At 49.0% G+C, this 24,524-nt stretch overlaps 1 protein-coding gene and 1 long non-coding RNA gene across 3 annotated transcripts; one reads left to right on the top strand and one right to left on the bottom strand.

Annotated features, from left to right (window-relative positions):
- Positions 1-168: 168 nt before the first annotated feature.
- On the bottom strand, positions 169-24,010 carry sdk (sidekick cell adhesion molecule). 2 transcript variants are annotated; one of them, XM_011141447.3, is made up of 15 exons: positions 22,627-24,010; positions 11,367-11,462; positions 10,234-10,413; positions 9,572-9,785; positions 9,289-9,462; positions 8,980-9,188; positions 8,716-8,866; positions 8,505-8,632; positions 8,107-8,217; positions 5,953-7,149; positions 2,487-5,657; positions 1,390-1,547; positions 1,157-1,319; positions 725-1,044; positions 169-594 (listed from the first exon to the last, which is right to left on the bottom strand). In XM_011141447.3, exons 1-15 carry the CDS (start codon positions 22,721-22,723, stop codon positions 352-354), a joined length of 6,612 nt encoding a protein of 2,203 aa, XP_011139749.1. In that variant the 5' UTR covers positions 22,724-24,010; the 3' UTR covers positions 169-351. The 2 variants fall into 2 exon arrangements, with proteins under 2 accessions (XP_011139749.1, XP_019697114.1); XM_019841555.2 differs by lacking the exon at positions 8,107-8,217.
- On the top strand, positions 12,996-16,223 carry LOC112590565 (uncharacterized). The gene is made up of 3 exons (XR_003114318.1): positions 12,996-13,299; positions 15,404-15,681; positions 15,751-16,223. It is a non-coding gene; the product is annotated as an uncharacterized LOC112590565 (long non-coding RNA).
- Positions 24,011-24,524: the final 514 nt, after the last annotated feature.

The raw sequence follows: 24,524 nt of genomic DNA, 5'->3' as shown, positions 1-24,524 counted from the left end.
ACATACTCTTTAATTAATAAGTAATTAAAAAGTTATATACTTTTCAATTATATTATATAATTATTATATACATAAAAAATTAGAATATATATATATATATAATTATATGTAATTTTATAATAAAATATATACACTTATCCTTCTTTATATATAAAAAAATTTGTTCTTTCATATATGGAAAAAAAATACACTGCCACTCGAAGTGAGATCGTCGAGGCGATAGTTTTGATATTGACAGATCGAGGGAGAAATAGAGAGAAGACCCTCGCTGAGAAGTTCTATAAAACTTTCCACTAAAAAAAAAAAGTGTTTCTTCTTATCTTAATAATTAACTGTTAATAACTCGTTTAATTACACAAACGACGAGAAGCCAGGCAGCGGCGCTCTTGATCTCGCCATATTGTTCATAATAATCTGGCCACCGTTCAGACTGACGACCGCGCTGCCTTCTGGCTCGGAATCGGTGTACGACGAGTAATTCCGGACAGGTTTCTGCCGCTTCCACGACTGCCGCAACGAGTCGTTCACGTTCGCGTAATGATTCACAAAGGAATGTGGATCGGACTGTACACTCTCGTTCTCGCTTTCGGAACCCTGTAGAGTAAAATCAAATTATGTAAATATGCAATAAGATTGCAGTCGATACAATCTCTAAATATCACAAAAGGACACATATTTGATTGCAAAGAAACTTGACGTCTCATAATCGAAGAAGTGAACGTACCTGAGAGTCGGTGGAACTAATTTCGGAGGGTTTCTCCGTGACGCTGCTGTCATCGGGATTCTCGTCGTATCCTTTGAGACTCTCCTCGTCACTGTGGTAGGCGACAGACGCAGGAGATGGCCTGGGCGGTGATTTTCCCAGCATCGCGGGAGGCGGCGGAATAGCTTTGCGAGCCAACGTGCTTCTCTTGCCTAGAGTGCCGCTGCTCATGTTGACAGCACAGCTGCCACCCTGACGCGATCTGTACAGCTCCAGGTCCGACTCCTGTCTATCGTCCCCGTCCATCGCCATCGATTCCTCGAGAGTCTTCTGTGCCTTTTCTGTGTAATTGTGAATCATGTAAGCAATTCAGTCGTAACATAATATAATTGGGTTATCACGTACAACTATGCAGTTTAGATACGTTGCATGAAAGACTACGAGAGAACTCACGTTTGTACTTGTAGCTTTTGCTCTTCACACACAACACCGCTATTACCGTGATGATGATTATAATTGACGTGGCGGCTAAAGTAACCATGAACCAGGTTTGCCTGTAAAACGGCCTATGTTGCAGGTATGCATATTCCAGGTACAATTTCGACGGCGTTAAAATCTGGAATAACACACAATTAGATACAACGGCAAAAGCGTAATACACTGAAATATCGTTATTAGCTTCTTACCGTTTCGGTGGAATATGCCGGGTAACTGATTCCGTAACGATTGTACGATATCACTCTAAATAGGTACGACGTGGACGGCAGTAAGTTTTGATAAGACACAGTGTACTCCATCAGCGGCCCATTGCTGCTGCGGACTATCGTCTGCCAACGCGAGTCATCTAAAATTGCACGTGACACGTGTCAAGGCTTCGATAAATCGTCGATAATTCTTTCTAGAGAAAAGGGGGGGACCATCTTCTCATAGATTACTTGGATACTGCAATATCAAACGGTGGGAGCGGGACGCACTCTGTGTATCAATCAATCGGGCAGGGGTCTTTGATATATTCAGCGACGAGTTATATTACAGCCTTATCATAAAGGGAGTTAATAATATTCAAGGAGAAGAACCCGTTTGAACGTCTAAAATGGGATTTCTGACTATGACGTCATGCTGTGGACACTATCATGCAAATCGTTAATGCAAAAACGTCGACACGACGTGTCAAATGTGCATAACGGTATATAACGTACAATGGACTCGTATCACAGGGTACGAGAAGCAAGAAAAATGTTGCCACTCTAACAAGAGGGGGGGAGGAAGGGGGTTCTCACTATCGAAAAACCATCTAATGCAACGACTGACTGATTCGGCATAGTTACGTGCGTTGACACTTACAATGCTGCCACTCTTCCATCGCTATATCGGTTATGAAAAAAGACAGTATTAGTGTTAGCAGCCCATAATCGAGATCGACGCGAGCGCGAAAGAGATTATATACACGTTTCACGTTCAGATAAAATTTCTAGCGCTCCGATTTCTTACCGGCAAAATTCACTACTACACGAGCTTCTTTGTCAGTATATGTCATATCCTACTGAAACATTGACGTAACTTTAACATTCCAACCTGAATTTCTTCGCGTACGACTGTATAGTTAGAGTTCTAGAATATATGTAATAATTGTAGTTTCAGAGAAAAGTAAGTTTTGAGTGAAGAAAACTGGTGCTCTCGGAGGGAGGTTGCTAATGAATTCGTACGACGCCATCGCCCCTGCTAATTGCGAATAGTAATTGCATGGACTGGCGGTGACGACGCGAATGAAGCGGATACTTGCCTTTGCGACGCGTCTCGATGTAATAGCCCAATATAGGACCCTTCCCGGACGCCCCGTTCGTCCACTGCAGTTCCACGCTGGAGACGGTCTTGCTGACGCTAAGTTTGCTAGGTGCCATCGGCGAGCCTTTCTGCGGACCAGTCGTGACGTTCCCAGATATCGGCGGCCCAAAGTCGATCGTTTGCGCGCGTACCGTGAACGTGTACGTCACTTCCTCCTCCAACGGCTGGATCAGCAGACTCGTCTCGTTCACCTTCTGCTTCACTTGCTTGCTGAAACGATCATTTTGCTCCGCCGTCTCATACGTGACGATGTAGCCGATAATCTCGCCGTTGCGCAACTTGGGCGGCTCCCAGGATACGCGCAAGCTCGTCATGGTGATCTCCGTGAACTGCAGATTATACGGCGGCCCGGGGATGTCCTGTTTCGTCCTCACGGTGATCGGCCGTGACCGTGGGCCGTCTCCGGCCGGGTTAAACGCCAAGACTTGTATACGGTATTCCGTGTACTTGTCGAGGAAAACTAAACTGTGCGCTAGACAGGATGCCGGGACAACCTCGATCTCCTCCTCCTGTTTCTTCTCCAACTGCTGAGGTGAATCGGTTACCAGGTAGAAAATCTTGTATCCCAATAAGTCCCCGTTCTGCATGTTAGCTTGGGGCGGCTTCCACCGCAGGTGGACCTCCGTGGAAGAGATGGGGTCGGCTTTCAGATGCTGAGGCTCTCCTGTGGGAACCGCCTCGCCTACATACACGGTGACCGGCGGACTCAGTGGACCTTCGCCTTCCGAGTTAAAAGGCAGCACTATGATCTCGTAATATCTATCTTTTGTTAAATCGCTGAGGACCATCTTGGTCTTCTTGATTCCTAGAATCTCTTCTTTCGATGTGGTTTGGAGCGCCGTCGGGAAGTCCGAGACCGGCTGATAAACGACACGATAACCACCTGTCTCGTGATCGCCGCTCCAGTACATCTGGTCGATCATGTTCCAGTGGACCTCGACGCTGGATGTCGTAATCGGCACCACTTTCAGACCGGTGACACCTTTAGACGGTGCTGCCGGCAGAGTCTGCACCTGGTCGGTCTCGGTGCTCCACTCGGACGGGCCTATATCGTTGGTGGCTTGAATACGAAACTGATAGAGCGTGTAGGGCTTGAGATTGTTAGCTGTGTAGGACGTTAAGGTAGGCTCCACTCTCTCGGGGATGGTTTGGAATGGCCCCGAGTTTTCGGACTGTTGCACCGTATAATACCTCAACGGTGCGAAACCGTCTCTGCCTGGCGTCCAGCTGAACGTGATCTGGCGACTCTGGACCTGCGACTTGCTCACCTGCGGCATCGACGGCGCTTGCGGACGTTCCCGGTTGTTCGTGGTGAACACGAGTGCGTACGCAGTCTTGCCCCAACCGAGTCTCGTCTGTGCCGTTACGGAAAACATGTAATACTTCTCCGGCTCGAGACCGGTGGCAGTGAACGTTCTGTCCGACGCGGGGAACTCCTTCGAGAACTGGCGGTCTTGATTGCTGTTCAAGTGAAACACGACCTTATACGCGAAGATCTCGCCGTTGGGATCCTCCGGTGTGTCCCAGATGATGCGAGCGGTGGTGAAACTCACGTCGGGGAAAGATACGTTGGACGGTGGGCCGGGAGCGTCCTCGAAAGTCTGGACTCTCACGGGCGGGACGCTGAGAGCCCCGTCACCGAGTCTCGTGTAGGCTAGGACCTGCACATGATACTGAACGAATTTTCGCAACTCGGTCAAGGTGGTGGTGAAGGTAGTGTTGCTGGGGATATTCTTGTACTGAAACGGCGATCTAGAATTCGCTCCGTAATAGACCTTGAACCCGTCGATCTGTCCGTTCTGGTGTTCCACAGGCACGTCGCCCCAACGCACCACGATGGTCGTGGACGACGTCGCGTTTGCTTCTACATTAGCCGGCCCAAGGGAAGGAACCGATTCGCGAGTTCGTTCCACGGCTTTGGGACTCGTCGTCGAAGAGCCGACGTCGTTGAAGGCTTGCATCACAATCTCATAATCGGCGAATTCCTCCATATTCTCTAAGACGTACGAGTTCGCTGTGTGGTCCTCGATAGTGATGCTCTTGGACAGGTTCGTCCGCACCTCCTTGTACGTGACGTTGTAGCCACGCGGATTACCGTACCATTCCACCTGCTGTAGCGGGATCCACCTGACGCGCAACTCGGTAGCGCTCATTGCGCGCACCGTGACGTTCTTCGGCGGGTGGGACGGTGGTGCCTGAATTGTCTGAAACTCCTTCGTCGGCTCGGACGGCTGCGACGCGCCGACCACATTGTTCGCGATCAGACGAAGTTTGTACTGCGTGAAGGGAGTGAGTCCGTCGACGGTGACGGTACACGCATCGGGGTCCGACACTTCGTAGATGTTGTACCACGTCGAATTTCGTGCCGTTTGCGCCTGAACCGTCCACTTCGTGATGGACGAGTTGCCGTCGAAGCCGGGTGTGAACTGCAGTACAACGGAGAACGCGTCAATGTTGGACAATGCCAATTTCGTCGGTGGTTCCGGCAGCACTGGCTCTATACCCGACTGGATGACCGCGACTTTTGCCTTTCCAGGCCCGACTGACGTCCACGCGGCTACTTCGAATTTATAATGGGTCATTGCTTGCAGGTGCTCCACCTTGGTAGATAATACATCGGCCGTGAAGTTCTTCACCTGCAAGGAATCCGGGATTTCCTTGATCATATACTTGAGCTGGTAGTGCGTGAGTATCCCGTTGGTTTCTTTAGGTGGACCCCACTTGACCGTCAATGCGCGGTCGCTGATGTCATCGAATTGCAGATTCTCTACTTCTTCAGGCACGTCTTCGCGAGTGCGAACCTCGACGGGCAGGCTTCTTTCGCCGTCACCCGGATCGGTGAAGCACAACACTGTGATATTGTACGAAGTGTACTTTCTCAAGCCTGTCATAACAGCGCTCTGCTCCGCGAGCGGATCGAACAGGCTTGGCGGTACGGTCATCGACTTGTACTCTGTTGCTTCCGTCAGGACATTGCCGATCCAGGCCTGCAGTTTGTATCCTTGATTTATACCGTTGATCTTTTGAGGATTGGGAGGCTTCCACCAGACTTTCACTGCTGTTGAATTCACTGCTTCCGCTTTCACGTTTGTCGGGGGTGCTTCCGGAACTGCAAAATTAATTATTTTGAATTATATGTTATATACAGAACATGCACAATGAAATTCTATCAAACATAAATTTCAATTTTAATTGTATCTTAACCAACTTCTAATAATGTAATAGTTTAAAGGATCTTAGTGTATCACAAATTTGTGATGTGTTACATTTTATCAGAATCACTTATTCTAATTTAGACTCTTCTAAAATTTTTATACATATATGCTTCGACAAATTTTTATAATACAACAAGAAAAATGACAATAATATATTTAATTTCTAATAATATAGAATCGACCGATTACCTCCTTCTTTCGTTTTTATCTTCAAGCCGTCGGTAAACACGCCCACTCCCTTGTCGTTGTACGCCGCTATCTGCACCTCATAATCCTTCCATGTGATCAGATCGGTGATGAGATAATTTCTCTGGGCTTCGTTGGTGATATTCTGCGTCATCCAGGGGTTGACGCTGTATCCAAACAGCCTGTACCTCAATATATACCCCAGAATATGACCGTTCCGGTACTCCTCCAATGGTAGTTGCCATTGCGTTATTATTTCGGACGACGAACGCGCCGAGCCGACGAAGCCGACGGGCGGGCCGCTCGGCGGTTCTTGCGGCAAGACGACGATGTTGCTCGGCTCCGACGACATACCCTTACCGACGCTGTTCTCCGCGTAAACGCGAAATTGATAGGCCGCCGCGGCTTTCAGATTACTCAGCAACACCCATCGGGTGTCCGCAGACACGTTGTTGCACACAATGTCCCAGTTCACCAATGAATCGGATATGGGCGCCGAGTCAGACACTTCCCGCTTCTCGACGGTGAATTTCTTCGTGGGGCTGTTACCGTCGAAGCCGGGCACCCAGGTGACGTTGATCGTGCGCGGCGAGATCCGTTCGACTCGCGTGGCCACGACATTGATTGGCGCGAATGGCAGTTCGATCACGCTGAGACGAGCGGAGCGGGTCTCATTGCCGCCGGGTGACACTACGGAGCACATGTACTCGCCCACATCAGAGGCTCGCACCGCGACGATCTCCAGAGTGCCGTCGTGCCGCATCTTCACTCTCTGGCTCGCCTGCGTGTTTATCACTTGCGCATTGTGAAACCACGCCATGTCGTACACGACGCTGGGATCGTTCACGACACTGCATTGCAATTTAGCGGTCTGCCCGAGTAGCACAGACGTGTCAACAGGTGGCTGAACGATTCGCGTTCGAACCATGACGGTAAGGAGTCCCGATCCGTTAACAGAGCCGGCCTCGTTCGCGCGGATGCAGGTGTACTTGCCCGCGTCGTTCGGCTTCACCGCTGCGATCAGAAGGTCACCATTATCCAAGACCTGCACCCTGCCGGCGATCTCCACGAGTATCGTGTCGTTATAGTACCAGGTGGTATTCGGTTTCGGCGCCGCTACCGCGTTGCAACTTAGAGTCGCGTCCTTGCCGTCCAGCACTGTCAGATTTTGCGGCCCGTTCTCCATTATCGGCTTGGACGCTGCAAGGTAGCAGATTCGGCCGTTAATTCGTCGCAGACTTGTCAACCGACGTTCCCTCACAAACATGCAAATGAAAAGGCGTGATACGTAAATCGTCGCTTGCAACTCGCAGGAAAACCCACAATTCCTAATTCTCACGCCTCGAGTCGCGCGATGCTCGAATTGCAAACGACAAGCACGAACGTAAACACATATATCCGACATAGCACAACTACGCAAACTGGGTGACTAAGTAATAACTCGACACAAATTTCGTTGGACATGTAATATCTATAAGTGTACAAAACGTGCGTATCAGAATGTGTACTTGCGACGTTGTAGACGTGTGCTAAGGATTATAAATTCAAAGGATGCGTCATAATATCAAGTTTCGTCTCTTCAGGAATGGCATACGTTAATTGTACGACTAATGAAATTAATTTCATCTCCAAACACTACTGAATCACTAATTACACAATAAATCGTGAAGATATATTCCTCAAATAAAGATACTGAGATTCCATTACAAAATTGTGAAATGAGAGGAGAAGCCAATCGGAGGCCAAATGCAATTATATGTGTTTATACAATAAGATGATTAATTGTTAGTTAAAATAGCTAATTCTTTTAAACACAATTTTTCTAATTTTTCTTGACGTTGAATTTATTCGACGAATCGCATTTAGACGTTAGTTCACTTCCCTTCTTTCTTGCAATTGGACAAATGCTCCGCTAGAATTTTATCAACTACGCAACTGAAACGATAATAAACTATCTAAAACGACAACGTCTGATATGTCTGGTGCAAGTTGTCTTATCAGAGAAAGAGACAGCTATACAAAAATCGTCACCAATAGAAGCGAAAATCGTGAGGCGAGATGTAAATGTACACAGTCTGCAAGCATGTGCCGAATGATAAATGAAAAAAAAGAAGGTGAAGAGAAATCTCGCTGCAAGGCGAACGGCATTGTCCTTACTGTCTGGATATTGAGAGAACATAAAACGGCGGTCAGACTGGCGAACTCTGACTATATTGTACCCAGCTGCCCGGCGGGCAACTCTGTCTTTCAATCCGCTCCCTAATCCTTCTGCCCCACAAAAAACATGTCATTTGTATATTAACTCCACGTGCAACATCGTTGTACGGAGTGCTCGCAAGATACACGGCTCGAATCTCTTTTAGCGAATAAATCCACCCTTCCCTTTCATAACTCGATAATCCCTTTGTCGAATTTTTCATCTTTTGAGCTACCGGACTTGAAACGGAATTTTCAGAAATTTTCCAGAGAATCTTCACCGCGGGTTTTGCGAACGCTCTGCACGGCATCGACAGTCGATTTAGCTTTCGTAATATTCCGAAACGCGAGTTACTCACTTTTCGCTCTCAACCACGTGTAACTGGACGCTTCGCCGGCCTCGTTCGACGCGAGGCACTGAAACATCCCCGAGTCATCCATAGTCAATTTCTTGATCGTCAGCGAACCGTCCTGCTCTATCACATACCTGTAAAACATGGCACTGTGTACGGGCGCTGCGCAAGAGCAATACGTTGAGCAGATAGATAAGATATTTGTCGAGAGACGCACCTGCTTTCTTTCAAATTCCCGACTGACTCGGCATTGCGGAACCAAGTAATCTTCGGAACCGGCGTACCATCAACGTCGCATGATAACGTAACTGTAGATCCGTAATCGCTCAGAGTCTCTTTCTTCAGTTCCGTGTTGAACGTCGGTTTTTCTGCAGAGCCAATTTGAGAAAGTTTTGATCATGAGATGTAAAGTTTCATAATGTATCAAATTTTTGGTTTATTAGTTTTGTATCTGCGATTTGACCGGGCCATAAGTGCGTACCGTATACAGTAACCTCGGCGCTCGCACTCAAAGTCGGATAACCACCGCTCTTCAAGTCCACGTGGCAGGAATACGTTCCCGTGTAAGTCATGTTTGCGGAAATCAACATGAGCGTTCTGTTCCACGAGTCGTTGAAACTGTACGCCACTCGGGAGTTCTCGATCGGTATGCCGTCCTTCATCCACAAAATCCGCAGTTCGTGCAGCGCTCTGAGACATACACGTAACCGTTTGCGGTTGACCGATTGTTTGCAGTTAAAAGCAAGAGCAGCACCGTCAACTATTCGCAACTTGTAACTCTCTTTGTTACCTTGCATTCGCTATGCAATACATGTGTGCGGCGTTCTGATCCTTGATTATCAGCGTGTCCTGAGGTTTCACGATTATGCTCGGGGCCACTTCAGCGTTTGGATCGCCGGTGACCTGCAGCTTGAAGAAGGGACTGTTCTCCTCCTTGCCCAGTTGCGTATTGAAAGCTCTCGCTCTGTGCAACAAACGGCAGGGAGAATAAACGTGGGTATCGGTGAATCTCACGTTCAAAACGACGATTTCGAAATTATGCCGGTGAAGGAGCGTCTCCCGATCGTACGAACCTGTAGGAACCCTCATCGCTCTTCATGGCGTCCAATATGAAGAGCTTGTGGTCCGTCGTAGCGTACTTTCTGCCATACAACTCCGTCCCGTCTGAAGAGAACCACGATACCCCAGGGCTGGGATTACTCTCGATCGGTGGTAGTTCCAGCACCGCAGCGTTACCATACTCGACCGTCACCACCCTATCCGTGAGGTCGTCGAATTTTCCCATATCTGTGTGGAGGAGATTTCAATGTATACATTGTATCTGTTGCAAAAGACGCAGACGATAATGTCGCGAGATACTCAATGGCCCTTGAATCATCGATATATCGAAACTACAGCTCAAAGGGTTTCGTTCGTCCTTCGCAAATGGAATTTAAATCATCTTCACAGACGATCGAGATAAGTCAGTTACTCGATGATGAGTAATCATAGCCGCAAGAGTCTCTATAATTATCGTGTACGATTGGTAGCTATCATACGTGTATGTGATCATCGCTCAGTGATTATCATATCTGATAATCATAGAGATTCGTGCAATTGTGATTCATCCAACGATAATAATCGATCGCAAGTACAGTCTGTTATGTAGAATCGCTGGAATAGCAAATTTCTTGATCTACATTACGCGGTGGTCTTGGTTTATACAGATGAGACTGGTGATTCTAAGGCAGCTTACAAGCTACAGAGAAGGCTATACGATCGCTGAATATCGAGCCGACGTCGTTAGTGGCGACACAATGATAAACGCCGGTGTCCTTTCGTCGCGTACTTTGGATCCGGAAAGATCCTGGCGCGATATTGGGCCGACTGACTGCCTGCCAGTCTTTGAACCAAGTGTATTTTGGTTGTGGATTGCCTGTGAAAACCAAAAGAGGAGTTAAACAACTTCAGCTCGGTCAAGAAGGGAGATGTATGATGATATAAAGCACAAATCGCATTTCTCAGTCAAAATAAATTTATCAGCCTGATTTGTCAAACCGAATCGCGGAGAGTTCGTCGTTACAACTCAGCTTCGCCGTAAAATTCCCGTGTCCGATTGTTCGCAACAAAGATATGGCGCAAAGACCGGGGATCTCTTCGAGATTTCCGGGGAGAAAATCCGATGGAAATCTCGAGGAGAAATTTGACGTGTGAAGAAAAATTACTCGACGGTACTCGATATATCATGTGAGATTATTTTACATAGACTACCAAATGATCGAACGCAAGATTTCGTCACGCAAAGTCACGGGCGACGTGAACTACAGCTCACGAGCTATCTAATACCATTAGTACAGGGTCATACAATCGAATTACGCATGATAGTGGTAGTGATGGTGACGGTGGTGGTGGTGCTGGTAGTGGAAAATATTGGTAAGGCTTCATCTGGTCAGCGTTTCATCCGCTCGTTATCCGATACTTCAGCAGGACAATGGAGCGTCGCAAACCTTATCCTCGCTGCCATGGTCCTTTCACCACCACCATCGAGTTACCAACACACTAACGATCGAAATGGGACCCCTGTTAAGCTGCGCCCTCCCAATATCGCCGAAAAGATCGCACCTATTGAAACACTCAATTAACGCCACTCATTAATCGCTCTAATCTTGCTGTTGTCGATCGAACATGTCGTTGATTTCCCGTTCGGCGCGAGGGAATTGAGAAACGGCGTGAGGGAATCGAGAAATTGGGCTAACGAATTAGCACACAAATAGAGCGAATCTTTTCGGGGATACTGGAGGTCTCTTCTGCCGAGCAGAAAAGCGGTCGAAGTGGGACCTCTGCCAAAATCGAACGCTATTCAGGATGTCAACTCAATGTACGTCTCACCTCGCGCTTGGCATTGCAGGATCTTGGTGCGATTCTCACTGAGTATATTGCCGCTGTTGGACGGCTGGATGATGAAGCGCGGCTCCAGAAGCGGTTCTGCAAACAGAAAAAAGCGTTTTCTGCTTCAGCAAGACGATATCGCAGGGATCTAGAGAAAGTTCTCCTGATCTCTAAGTTTCTCACCGGCTCGAATCGCCGGTTCAGCCGCGTTCTCCAATTTAATCGTGGTTTAATGCGAAACGACGATGACGAGGAAAGGTTCGCTACGGGTGACACCGGTGTGCCCTGCGCGCCGGGATCGTCGGAGCATGGAAGATCCGGGAAGGAGGGTGGTGCACGTGTCGGTTTACGCGCATGTGACTCGGCACTTCGGCATCCGGCCGTTCCTTCGTTCGTTCGTTCGTTCGTTCGTTCGCATTCTTTCCTCTCGTTTCTCGACCTTTTTGGAGCACCGTGAATTACGCTCGCGTTTACGCGCCCGCGCGTGCTCGTGATGTGACTCAGTTATCAGTCGGTCGTATATGGAGCACATGTAATTATGCAGAATTATGAATCATACTAATTCGTGATTTACGATCCGATACGGTAATTCGTGATAAACTGGATGAGGCTCCTTTTCATTATTCCACAAGCTTCACGAACGAAACGTGGATTTAGCTATCGCTGCGTTGCGAAATTTTCCTTTCACCGCTTTTTCCCATCCATTATTCAACGATTATATTCATAATCAAGGAGCTGGAATAAGTTAATATAGGATCTAAAACGAAAAATAAACGCTCAGTAGACTCGGGGGTGTATAGATAAAACAAACCATCGAGAAATAATTTAATGAGTAAACACGTCTGTTCGTCTATAACTACATAATATATATTTATATAATACATTTTTATATTATAAGTTACGTACTGTGATACGAATTATTTTAATATTATTATCATTATCTAATATATCATCATTATTATATATTAGTCTCTGATTATTTCAACTAATTCTCCCTCTAATTTTTTTCTTAACTCCCTCTTGAATTATTCACCCAAAAAAATAATATTCTATTTGTAAAGTGATTTTTCCTGTAGTGTCATATTCTAAGCGAAGCCTTTTACAGAAAAAGGATTCCTCTTTCGATAAAGTGATCAAAGTGAACCATTCATCTAAAATTCATTAGATATTATTTTAACTGTTTTCCTTTTATTTCAAGAGGATTTCCTCTTGTATCAATTAATTTTCCTCTTATATGAAGAGGAATATGTTGAATACATCGGCTTCTTTTGTTCAGTCATATAAAATAAAAACCTCTAAAATTTAGATGATTTTGCTTGTCCTGAAATTACTTTTATTTAAGGTGTTCTAATTTTTAATTACTTTATTTATATATTGTCCTGTAATTTATGTGTGATGAAGATGTATGGTTAACACAAAAATTTGAAACATTTCCCAGGTTACATGAGCGGATCTCCGTCACCGACACGGAACACTCAAGACCGCGTGCACGTGCATTCTGCCTTCTCCGAGAGAGCTCGAGGTTGACCACCTGCAAACTGCAGTGAAGAGAAGGGAGTCGACGTGCAGCCAACGACGCGACGGACGGCTGCACCATGGTATAGTTGCACTGCTGCGTGCAGTAAGACGCAATGCGCAACGTTTTGCGGAGTCTCGCCCCCACCCGGGTGGTGTGTACTATCAGGCCGGGGTATCTCTTCGTAATCCGAGCGAAATGCATCGTCCAAATTGTGCGCTAGGTTTTTCCTCAGTTTCTAAACTTTCTCCTCTCGTCCCTCCCTTTCTCCCTCCGTCCGCCTCTTTTGCATTTGTGCTCCGATCCGGAAAATCAGCACAGTAAGGATCGCGCGCGAAAATTGCCAACTCGCTGGACGGATCACTACGGACGTTTATCAATTTCGGAACATTTACGTTGCGAGCGAATGTCGAGCCGGTGAGTCAGTAAGAGAGGGAGGAAAGGGTGGTGCTGCTTCTTTTTCAAGGGTTTGTCTGGAAATAACCGGCCGCCCCCGTTCACCCGCCGCGACGACGACCACGAGTGGTGCATCGAGAGTTCGGTGCCGAGAGAGAGAAAGAGAAAGAGAGAGAGAGAGAGAGAGAGAGAAAGCGCACACATGGTATCGAGCAAACTTCGAAAGCTTCAATATGGGGTCGACGCACGTTCGACGCTCGTAAAAAGGCCAGGATTGAATTAGGCTGGAGTGCGTTCCATTGAGCGTAAACAGCCTGTCGTCTCGAACACGGTAGATTTTAACGAGCTATCGTCGACGTCGTCGAGGAAACTTTCCACAGTTCACGGGTCTCTCCCTGCCTCTCTCCCCCTCTCTCTTTCTTTCTCTCTCGGGATCGGGATCGATCTCATCCGATCGCTCGCAGGATCGCACCGCGGCTGTAACATTTCTCTCGTGGCGCGGGCTTTTAATACGATAGGAAAAGGCGGACGGAACAACGGGATGCGCGTCAGGACAAACGAAAGGTGTGTGGTGTGTGTGTGTGTGTGTGTGTGTGTGAGAACGCATATCTCTCGTGGGAATCTGCATACGCGGTGGCTGTGTGTGCTAATACAAAGTTACGGCTCGTTGAACGAGCGGTTCTTAAACGCTCTTGGCCAGCACCGTTGCGATAACAGGAGAGACGGGCGTTACAGCAACGGGCGACTTGCAATTTCGCGCAACGATGCGTCTTCGACTGTTTATTACGCGATGGACGCGATCGCGTTCGAGCGCGAGAACACCGAGAGAAGACGACGACGACGACGACGAGCGAGATGCGAAACGTCTTCTTGTCCGCACACTGAGCTTCAATCAAGTGTCTCGACGCTCGCCAGAGCAAACTCTAATCGTTTCCATCCTGTCTGGATGCGATACGATTAGAAAGAGCTTCGGCCAACGAGTCAACATGTCGAAGCTTTATCGAAGTTCACTGCGCTTCGCTGAAGAAGAAGTGGCGTTTGCGACTCTGCAATTGCATAGTGAAACAATCACAGTCTGCAGGAGCCTCCTCTCTTGAAGTGCGCGCGCTACCGCCGTGATGATAATCTCTTACGCACACGGAAGAGAAATTTAGTCCGTGTAACTGAATTTCCGTTGCTGCGAGTCGGACGAAAAACTCGGTCGAAGGAGGGAGCGGGAAGATTCCCGCAGGAGATTTCTACGCAGTCGAATTGTTCTCAGCTGTCTCGGATGGACTTCAACGCAACCGGATATTTCCGTTCCCGTGATAACAGAGATTTATCACGTTTATCGCGCCATCGAGTTTTCATCGGATTCCCAGCCCGTTCCACGAAAACTGACGTTTTCTTCATATTGCTGCTAGATGTCTTTGTCGGGAAGACAAAAAAAAAACGCACGTGCAATTGGTGCGGAAAGGCGACGACAATTCTTGCGAGCATCTCTCCTCTCGAGAACGAAGCGGACGACGAAGCTGTGTTGTTAGGTCTCCCCGGACCTAAGGAGAATTTAACGAACACCCCGCTTATACAATAAGCCAGGCACGTGTTAGCCGCACGAGAGGGACGAGACTTAAATTCGCGGCGCAAAGTGCAGCGACGCGTCGCACCGTAAACTCTTCGTCGCCACCGCCGCCGCCGCCGCCGCCGCCGCCGCCACCGCCACGCTCGCGATTTTGTTATGTGCGTGCGAATGCACCGGGGGGGGGGGGGGGGGAGACGAGGGAGACGGAGGGCTAGAAAGGGAGAAACACGGTGTGGAAGGGCGGCCTCGGTGCGGTGCCCGAAGTTCACTGAACAATCTGGGGTAAAATGAACGAGGCAGCTGTCGGGCCATGTGTGGCGGGCACGGCGCGGTATGTAAATAGGGGAATGGGAATTCGTGCGCATCGTATCGTGCTGCAACACGAAGCACGAGGATGCACCTCGAAGGGGGAGAGGAGGTTCCTCAACCCGCTTACACGCACGGTGTGTTAATTAATAACACCCTCGAGAACGCGAGCGACGCGCCTTCTTTCGCTTGTCGCGGCGGCCGGCGGCCCGCCGTTATTATAATTTACATTGGTTAGATATTAATTACATTGTATAGAGCGCGGTGAGATGAGCGGCGAACGGAGCGCAGCGAGAGATGAGGCGAGCTGAACGAACGTACGCATGCAATGGACGCATCCTTGAAAAACGCTGACTTATTTCGGGCGGTGCGCACGCACGCACGCACGCATGCATGCCAGCGGAGGAACGTTCCCGACGACATAAGCGATGGAGTGTTATGCGAAGGGCCTCCGCCCTGGCCCATTTTACGGCCTTGAAGGAACCCCGGCTTCACCTCGTCATCATCGTGACGACGCGAGCCGCTGCGAGCGCGAGGTAAGAGCATGTCGCGGTGTAATATTATGCGACTTTCTTCCTTCCAACCGGCGCTTTCCGCTGTTTCAGGCAAAAATGTCGGACATCGGATATCAACATCCGCCGACGAGCCGGAGGGTGTTGAATCTCTTACGATCAGAATATCTGCTGCAGTATTGGTCAAGCTTGAACAGCAGACCATCGAGAAAAAATAAACAGGCTTTTAGGATAAAGATTTCACGTACTTGGGCTCCGATGAGTAATGGAACGCACAAAAAAAAAAGAGACAAAGAGATAAGACGATGATACAAAAGCGACGCGCCCGTAGCGCATATGACATTGTGTTTCACGTTCCTCTTCTGTAAAACGCGCCGATTGTAAAACCAACACACCATCCGAAGGCAGCTACATACTTGTATTATAAACACCTAGTTATAAACCACTCGGTTTCTCCCTCGCAGCCCTTTTTACAAAATTGCCGGAATATTTTTTGCGAGTGTGCACGAGAAAAGATGCTGTTACTTAAATACTGATCGACACATTAAATTAGAGTGTAAAATATTCTTCATCCACCTTACACACATTGTTTCAATCACTAGATTATCAGTTTCAACAATACCGCCTTATTCATAAGAATTAAATTCAAGGGATTTAGCCAAATATGATGTCATTGGCCGATTCTATCTCTAAGAATAATCCGAAGAAAACGGAAGCATGGTCCTCATTCCGCCGAAGATCCGCCGATGGCACGCGGAATTCGACCGATACAGCGGCATCTTGTTCGTATCCGTCCTAAAATCATTCACCCTAAAATCCGATGGTCCTTTGTTGTAAGACCAAAGTCGCGGCGCTCTCTCGTCTATCCCTGTGTAATCCCGCCGCAGTGCGGGGTTGTTGGGTCAGGTCAAGTTGTGTCTCGAGGATCGGTGCGCGGCAGTTTCTCACAGCATTCTCCTTCGCGTGACGTCCTTCGTCCCCCGCCCGAACGACAACGTCGTCGTCGTCGTCGTCGTTGTCGTCCTCCAGCTCTTTCTCCTCCTCCTCCTCCTCCTCCACCACCTTTTTCCCTCCTTGCAAATCTCGTTCTCGCCGCGAAGGAAACCCGTCCCTCTCGCGAAAGGACGTACAAATTGGCCGAGAGGCAGAAAGAAAGAAAGAGGATACGAGCAGTGAGGACGCGGCGATCGCGCGAACGATTTAGCGCGTCGGCGCTAATTTCTCTCGCACGACCGGAAACAGCGGTCAGGTCAGAGTAAAGAGGAACAGACGAGAAGAGGAGCGCTCTCGGTGGAAGAGGACCGTTCTCAGGACTCGTTCGTTCTCGATCCTTTCTTTCAAGGAGGTGCGCTTCGACGTGTACGCGGATTCGCGTTGAAATTCCTCTCGAGAATGCGCTCGGTTTCTCTTTCTCTCCGTCTGACTTCCATTCGGTATGCGATGCCGACGCGACTCGCTACGCGCGCTACCTGGAGCGCGTCCTTTCGCACTCGCGCTCAGGTGAGCGAGAATTTCCGTTACCAATAAGGACCTTGAGAGGCGCAGCGGCCGCGCCGTCGCGCGCGTCGCGGCGCCGTTCGTCGCGACGACGCTCCGTTCACCGATATTTTCACTTTTCACCGCGATTCCTCCCCCGTTGTGGAGAACGCCGCGTGATCAGCGGCGGAACAAAGGCAGCCGCGGGAAAAGTAATGCGAGAACGCGCGAGGAAAATGCGATTCCGCTGGAAACGCGCGGTGTTCATCGCGCGATCGAATTCTTCCCGATGCAAGTGATATTCTCGTCGAAAGACCGGCTTTCTTTCTTCCGCAGCTGACGATACCCTCGATCTCATCTCTGATCCGGGAATATCATCAATGTTGATTTTATCTCACCAAAGTATCTGGCGAGAGAGAGAGAGAGAGAGAGAGAGGAGAGAGGAGAGGAGAGAGAGATGCCACAGCATCGAGTCACTCGATGAATCGTCGTCCCCGGCACTCGCCACGAGGAAATTCAGAGAAGCGCCGCTAGACAACGAGCGTTCTCCGTTGTTCAGCACTTCCCGAAATCGCGCGAGGTGACCGGAGATTTACGAATTTACTGAACTAATGGTGAGCCACGAGCTGGAATACGAGAGCCGCTCATGAGACTCGAAGAATGCACGCGACACACCGCGCGCGAGTGCACCTCGCGGAAACGGAAATGACGATACGCATGGGTACGTTAATCAGCCGGTTGTTTTCGGTGCGAGTGTTTGCGCTCGCGTCGATGCGCTGGGAGTTGTAAAAAAGCGATTCCGCGCTCTACTCGCGACCGAGAGAGTCCTCGTAGATATCGCGGTGCGAATGGAAGAACGAGAACGAAGGGAGGGACGAAGGGAATAAAACGAAGGAGCTACGGAGAGAGAGAAAGAGAGAGAGAGAGAGAGAGAGAGAGAGAGAGAGAAGAAGAAGAAGAAAGAGAAGAAGAAGCCGTGAAAGACGAGAAAGCCTTGCCGGGGGCGGTCAGTGGCCCCTGCACCGACTACCCATGAAGTCCGATGGCGTTCTATAGCATCGACTTGCCTCGCGTTGCGTCGCATCGCGTCGACAAGTTCCACGCTTAATTTCCTCCTTTTTCCCAGCTCGCCATCATCTTTTCGGGGAATGGTATAGCGCCGGGCGCATTTTCTCGTCCCTTCTCGTGCCTTCCTCAGATATAGACGTCGGTCCCATTTCGAGCGCGGCAATATTCCTTCGCATTCTTGCTTTTTTCTCATCTTTTCTCTTCTTTTTTTTTCCTTCGTACAATGTCAAGCTGCAGAGTGGCTCTCTGCGAAGAAGAATTACGAAAAAAGTGTAACAAGCTCGTGCTCTTTCGTAAGACCCGGGCAACTATGGGGCCCGGCCCGGGGTAACGAGGTCGGGACAATAGCGGTGCCCAGCGTAGCGCGGCGACGCTTGGGCTCTCCTCTCTTTCTCTCTGCCAGCCGACATGATGAACGTTCCTTCGTCCTCGTCGAAAGACGGGCGCTACTCTTGGACATTATTACGAACGACCCCGGGGGCCTCGCTGAGGAATTCACCGTGATGTCGGGAGAATCCAGCGCGACGACTTCGTTCTTTCTTCCTCACAATTTTTTTCATTCTTCGGCCTTGGGTGATATGGTATAACGCGCGCGAGAGGAGAATCAGTCTCTCTCTCTCTCTCTCTCTCTCTCTCTCTCTCTCTCTCTCTCTCTCTCTCTCTTTCCTCGGCTTGGAATATCAGTCAACGAATTCAGAGGAGGAACGATTTGCCGATCTGGTACACCCTGCATACCGGGTGATCGATGACGCACGTCGAGGAAGAAAACGCGAGATATCGAGCGAGGCGACAATTCTGCGCGCTCGAGGAGGATAATGACGATAATGAAAATGATGCGGTCGGGAGAGGTAAAAGGAAAAGGTGGCGGTTGGTATATCCGGTCGCGCGGCTGCCGGAGAACATCGGCATTCACACACGTATTCCCTTGCCCCTCTTTCCCTTCCTCTCTCTCTCTCTCTCTCTCTCTCTCTCTTTGCGAAAGGACGCTGGGATCCGAGAAGAGGATAATAGCCGAAAGGCCGCACAGGATCGGCAAAGGCCACACGAGATCGAAAGACGACGCCACGATAGACTCCATACGATTCTCAAATTTCTGATTGGCCGACGGAAGTTGGGAAAATCTATGGGAGCATGTGTTGCGTTGGTTAAATTTTCAAGGTCTTCGTCGACGATAAATCAGCTACCTACCGCGGCATAGGTATACGAATACCGCTGGAACATCCTGGCGGTATTCCACAAACAACGACGATCGCCTGACTGATGAATAATTCGTTCCCGCTGAACGCGATAAAATCGAATTCGACCGAAAGGCGGGCCGAGCTTTTTGTGTGACTGACCCGGTACCGAATATCCAGATAAACAAGTATATGTAAATTTTGTCGGATAAGATGAAACATGGAAATCGGAGTGTGACTTAACTCTTAGTAAATTTGTTGCTGCGTCGAAGCGACAAGAGAATTTACATTTACGCCGTAAATTTAAAATAAAAAGAATGAATAAGATATAATAGAACTGTGTTTAAGGTAGGAGCGAAAACTACATGTCTACTGTATATTGTGTAAAAATTTAAAGTTATTCGGTGCAGTAGTTTGCGGTATTTTGCGTAATCGACAGTTTAAGAAAATAGTGTTTCCAGATGAACGCGTTTAAAGTTTTATGTGTACTTTCCATATAGTTAGTAACAAATTTATTTTATACTTTGAATTGATTAATAAATACACCGTGAAAATTTCAAGTCCATTGATCCATTGATCCTACCGTTTCTGTAAAAAAAAAAAAAATTCGTAAAAATTGAAAACGGCCTTCCACATGTGTAACTCCCCCCTTAACGATTAACTCAATGCAGAACATTTTCTTCATAAATATGATGGAAAAAAGATATCGTGAGGTTTCCATCGTCGTCTCATGTCGTGATAATCATCTAAAATCTATCTGGGTAATCTCGAGCCGGATGTTTTCACATCGCCCTTTGTTCCCAGTTTCATTTCGTCAAAATATAAGATAACTCATAAACCGGCCAGCATGCCCCACCAGTAAAACATCGGTTTCTCCATGATCGGTCAACAATGTGTAAACGACGATTATTACACAGGGCACGTTGGATCTCGCTGTCGTCTCGATCGGGGAGACGGTGAATTCTCGCGTTTCCAGGTCGCTGCGGTCGCTGCCGTGTGCACGCGGTATATCCACCGTCTGGCGCGTATAAAAAGGGCGTACGTTCGGTAACCTGCGCGTAAAAGCCGCGACAGTGGTAGTGGTGACGTGTGTGTGTGTGTGCGTGTACACACGTGTGTATGCGCTAGGAAAGGTATCTATCTATCACTGGCGTCAGCTCGACCGAGGTACAATGGAGGACAAGGGCCTTTACCTGGTGCTCGACGAGTCCCCCCTTCTTCTTTTCCCGTTCCCCTCCCCGGTTCCCCCGGCAGCGGTGTATTGGCCCCCGGTGTGTGCTCCACCATTTTCTAGGGGTCTTCTGCTCGCTTTATCGAGCGCGTGTGCCTTACTTCGGGCCACGCTAAAGGGCTTATCGAATACACGAACTTCCAAGAGAACGAGAGACTATTTCCTGAATCTCTCTCGCGCAGACCGCGCGCGTTTGCGGGAGTCGCGGTAACGAGATACGCGAACACCGTTACGCTCGAGCCTCTTAAAGCAAACTCCTCCTGTCGTGTAAATCGTCGGGACTACACTTTTATGGGAGTTTATAGAAGTTGCGACAGCAGAAAATTCGCGAGACATTATTCCTTTTCCCCCCGAATATGCACGGCAATGGCCATTCGTCCGCTGTGAAAAAAATAACGGTTACCGCCGCCTTGTACTTGGCGGGGTAACGATGAGACTTTTCTACAGGAGGACGAGCTGACTCGTTCTCTTATCTGCCCTTATCTGGTCGGTTAGTTGGCGGCGGTATCAATGCCTCGTGTTGTTACAGAATGAATTTAATCAATGCCGGTCTGTTTAGCCCCGCTGCAACTATGTACATAGCAACGGATACATATATAAGAAAAAATACACCCATTCCTTTACACACACACACACACACACACATACACACACACACATCACAAATAAAAAACGAGGACTCTTCATCTATTTGATCACTTTTTTTATCTAATCGAGAGAAACTCGAACGATCGGAGCGGTCTTTGAAAGTCCGCGCGCTCTCAATGAAATTAAAGACGATGGAACGTTCGGCTTCCTTTGTCGAATCGACGAAAAAGCGCGCGAGGGAGGAAATGAGGAGGAGAAAGAAATCGCGCGCGGAAGAAGGGGTTAATTCGGAATTGTCTTTGTGCGCGGCACGTGCTGCTCTCTTCTCTCCTATCCCTCGGCTCGTGGCGTCTCCCGCAATCGAGACGAGAGGTCAACGGTTTAACTTCGTTCGCACAATTGGTCCGGATTAACGTCGTAATAAATCTCAATTAGGGACGTGCTCCTCCTGAGCAACATACGGCACTCGCGCGCGCGCGCCGTGGCCGCCCCCGGGGGAGATTTCGCGGATTTTTCCCTCGGTGGCTTTTTGACTCACCCCTCCTCCCCGTGGAGAACCCTTCGCCGCATGATAACAATAGCGCGACAAACTCGCCTTCCCAACACCAGCGACATGGTATTTTCCATTTGGCCGTACAATGCACCGCACAATCAGAATCTGCGAACTATTAAATACGCGAGCGATATCCAATTCTCGAGCTTACATTCATTCTCAAGATTACATCAGCGCAATTCACGCGTGGAAATGAAAATAGAGATTGCGACATCGCGAGGCATCAAGTAAGGTCTATTGGTTCGAGTGCATCAAGTTGCACCGTCCATACTTAAGATTAAATAGCTGTGTGTTCGACACTTGGTGAGTGAGAGAGAAAGAGATAAGAGATAAAAATATCAGACAAGTCAGACGACATGCACAAGTGTCCAATTCTGCCTGAAAGATATTTGACAAGAAGGGTCTGAAACACGTGTATATCTTAGAATGTTTTTTAGACGTTTCTAAGATATTTTTAAATATTGGGGAGCTTTTGCAATATACCGTCTCTCTCAGATACGGTAAACATCGGATGCTATTGGCATTCGCGTATATGGCGACGTTATTTCTGAGAGCGAATAACGTTTTACGTTCACGATTTACGTTTGCCGTATCTGCGAGACGGTATTGCAAAAACTCCCTATTTATGCAGTCTGGGTACATATATATAAGGTAATTCATAAGGCAACTCGAAGAATACCACGGCACAGAATTATGAGCTAGTCAAAGGCGGTCTTCAAAAATGCAAGCAAAACAAGAAGTTGCTCTCGCAGCGAAGCTTCTGCCGCGTTTTATTTATTTACTTCCATTGCGAGCCGGCGAGCCGATACCGTGCGACCGGAAATGTTTCTCTCTGAGAAAATTCAGGTGGATACACCGACAAAGACTGCACCGCTTACCGCTAGTGAAGGCACTGCTGATGACGGCGGTCCATACGACGAGCCAAGCTCCGGCGAGAAAGCTCCGCGTCCTCGCGGAGGCCGCCGACCGCACCATCCTCTCCGCCTCGCCGCTGCAACGTTGACCACTCCTCCCCGTCTCACCCGTCGCCGACTCTCCTTCGTCACTGGCCACTTCCTCTCCGCTCGTTCCTACGTACGTCAAGGAAACCACGCAGGAGCTCTGCGCGGAGAGCTCTACGATCGCGGCGATTCGCGCGTCTTCATCCCGCACGTAACACTCGCGTGACTCTGTGCATTCCGCGATGCAACTCTCTTTTTCTCTTTACCGGCCTCTGTCTCTCCCTCTCTCTCTCTCTCTCTCTCTTCCTTGCCTGCCGCGACTCGACTCCTCCCTTTCGCCTCGGTCTCGTACCCGCGGCTTTCGCGCGATCTGACACTTTGCGCTCTTTCCCTGGTTTTCCCCTTCGTTGATGCTTCAAAAATCGCTCCGAATCCGCTCCCTGGCCGACGCGCGCATCCTCATCCGTCGTGACTGCAGAAGCGCACGCGACGCGCGTCTCTGTGTTGTCGTCGCGTGTTCTCCGCGCTTCGACGCGCGCAGCGAGGATTCGCGGAAATGCCGGGGAACGGGGATCTATCGATCGATTGAGACGGAGATCGTCCGGCGGACCGGCTCCGTTTCCTCGGTCTTTTTCCTTCTCGTTCTCCTTCTTCCTCTACTTCCCCGTCTCTCCGCGGCGATCCTCGCTCGATCACCGAACGGGCGGTCACTTAGCGCGAGATCACTTGAGATCACTCGCGAACGTCGACGCGATTTGACCCGCGATCAACTTCAAGTTCACTCGCGGCTAACTTCGCGGTCACTCTCGTAATCAACTGCACTCGATCGTCGTCGTCAACGTCGTCGGTGTTCGCGTCTCCGCTGAAGTTCAAGCGGTTGAGTCCGCGAGGAAGATCCAGACAGAATTCCAACGCTGACACGGGATTCCCTGGCTGTTCCTGTGCACGACGGATTCCCGTTGTAGACAGATAAGTGAGTGCAACTAAGTAACGCGGCGTGAACGGTTGCACGTTCACCTGGTAACACCTGGCAACGCCTGGCGAACACGATACACACAACCGTCGAGACACTCGCTGGAGTTCGGCAGGACGTCTCGTTGCTGTAGAGCACACCCTATCGACTCGGTGCACCTTCCTCGCCAGCTTCGCGATCACAGTCCTGCCGAGGAGAACGACGAAGCCGGGCGCGAATGCGCTTTCGCTCTGAATCCGTCCGGGTTTCGCCGTGACCGTTCGACGGGCAAACGCGCTCACGAGCGTCGCACGGCGTAGCGTCAACTTGAAATCGCATATACGCGCATGACCACCGCAGACGTTCGACTGACCGGCCAATCGTAGTCGAGTGTACGCTCGGCCGCTCTCGCGCGTGGCGCCTGCGCCGAGCAGACGGCGCATTAAGGCGGCTCCGTATGTTCCATGGACGCGGCAGCCAATGGGAGCCCGCGACCGTTAGAGATATCTCGTGTTGATCGCGAAAACGGTATTTTCGTAAAGTTGCGCGACAATGTACCACCTGTTGAATGCGGCGAGAGAATTTGTCGCACGCGCGCGCGCACGAGTGCCGTTGACGTGACTTACGAAGATATTATCTCGTACAACGAACACAATAGAACGCGATTGTTCATTCTTTATATTTATCTTCGCCATTGTTACTTTATCCACATCCGTCTTTCACTGACGCCGTTTACGTGATCCCTCCTATTGTATTGGTGTCGGCAGGAAAGGCGGCAGAAAAGCTGAAAAAAAGAAAGAAATATAGATGAGTACAAAGTTCTCTAGTTTGATTAAGTTTCTTATAGAATATATAAAATGTTGATTGGTTGGTTGAATGATCT

This window comes from Harpegnathos saltator, unplaced genomic scaffold, assembly GCF_003227715.2.
Source record: "Harpegnathos saltator strain DR-91 unplaced genomic scaffold, Hsal_v8.6 scaffold9, whole genome shotgun sequence".
Lineage (NCBI taxonomy): Eukaryota > Metazoa > Arthropoda > Insecta > Hymenoptera > Formicidae > Harpegnathos > Harpegnathos saltator.
The sequence above is the reverse complement of the archived record's forward strand: the minus strand, read 5'-3'. Positions and strand labels throughout refer to the sequence as shown.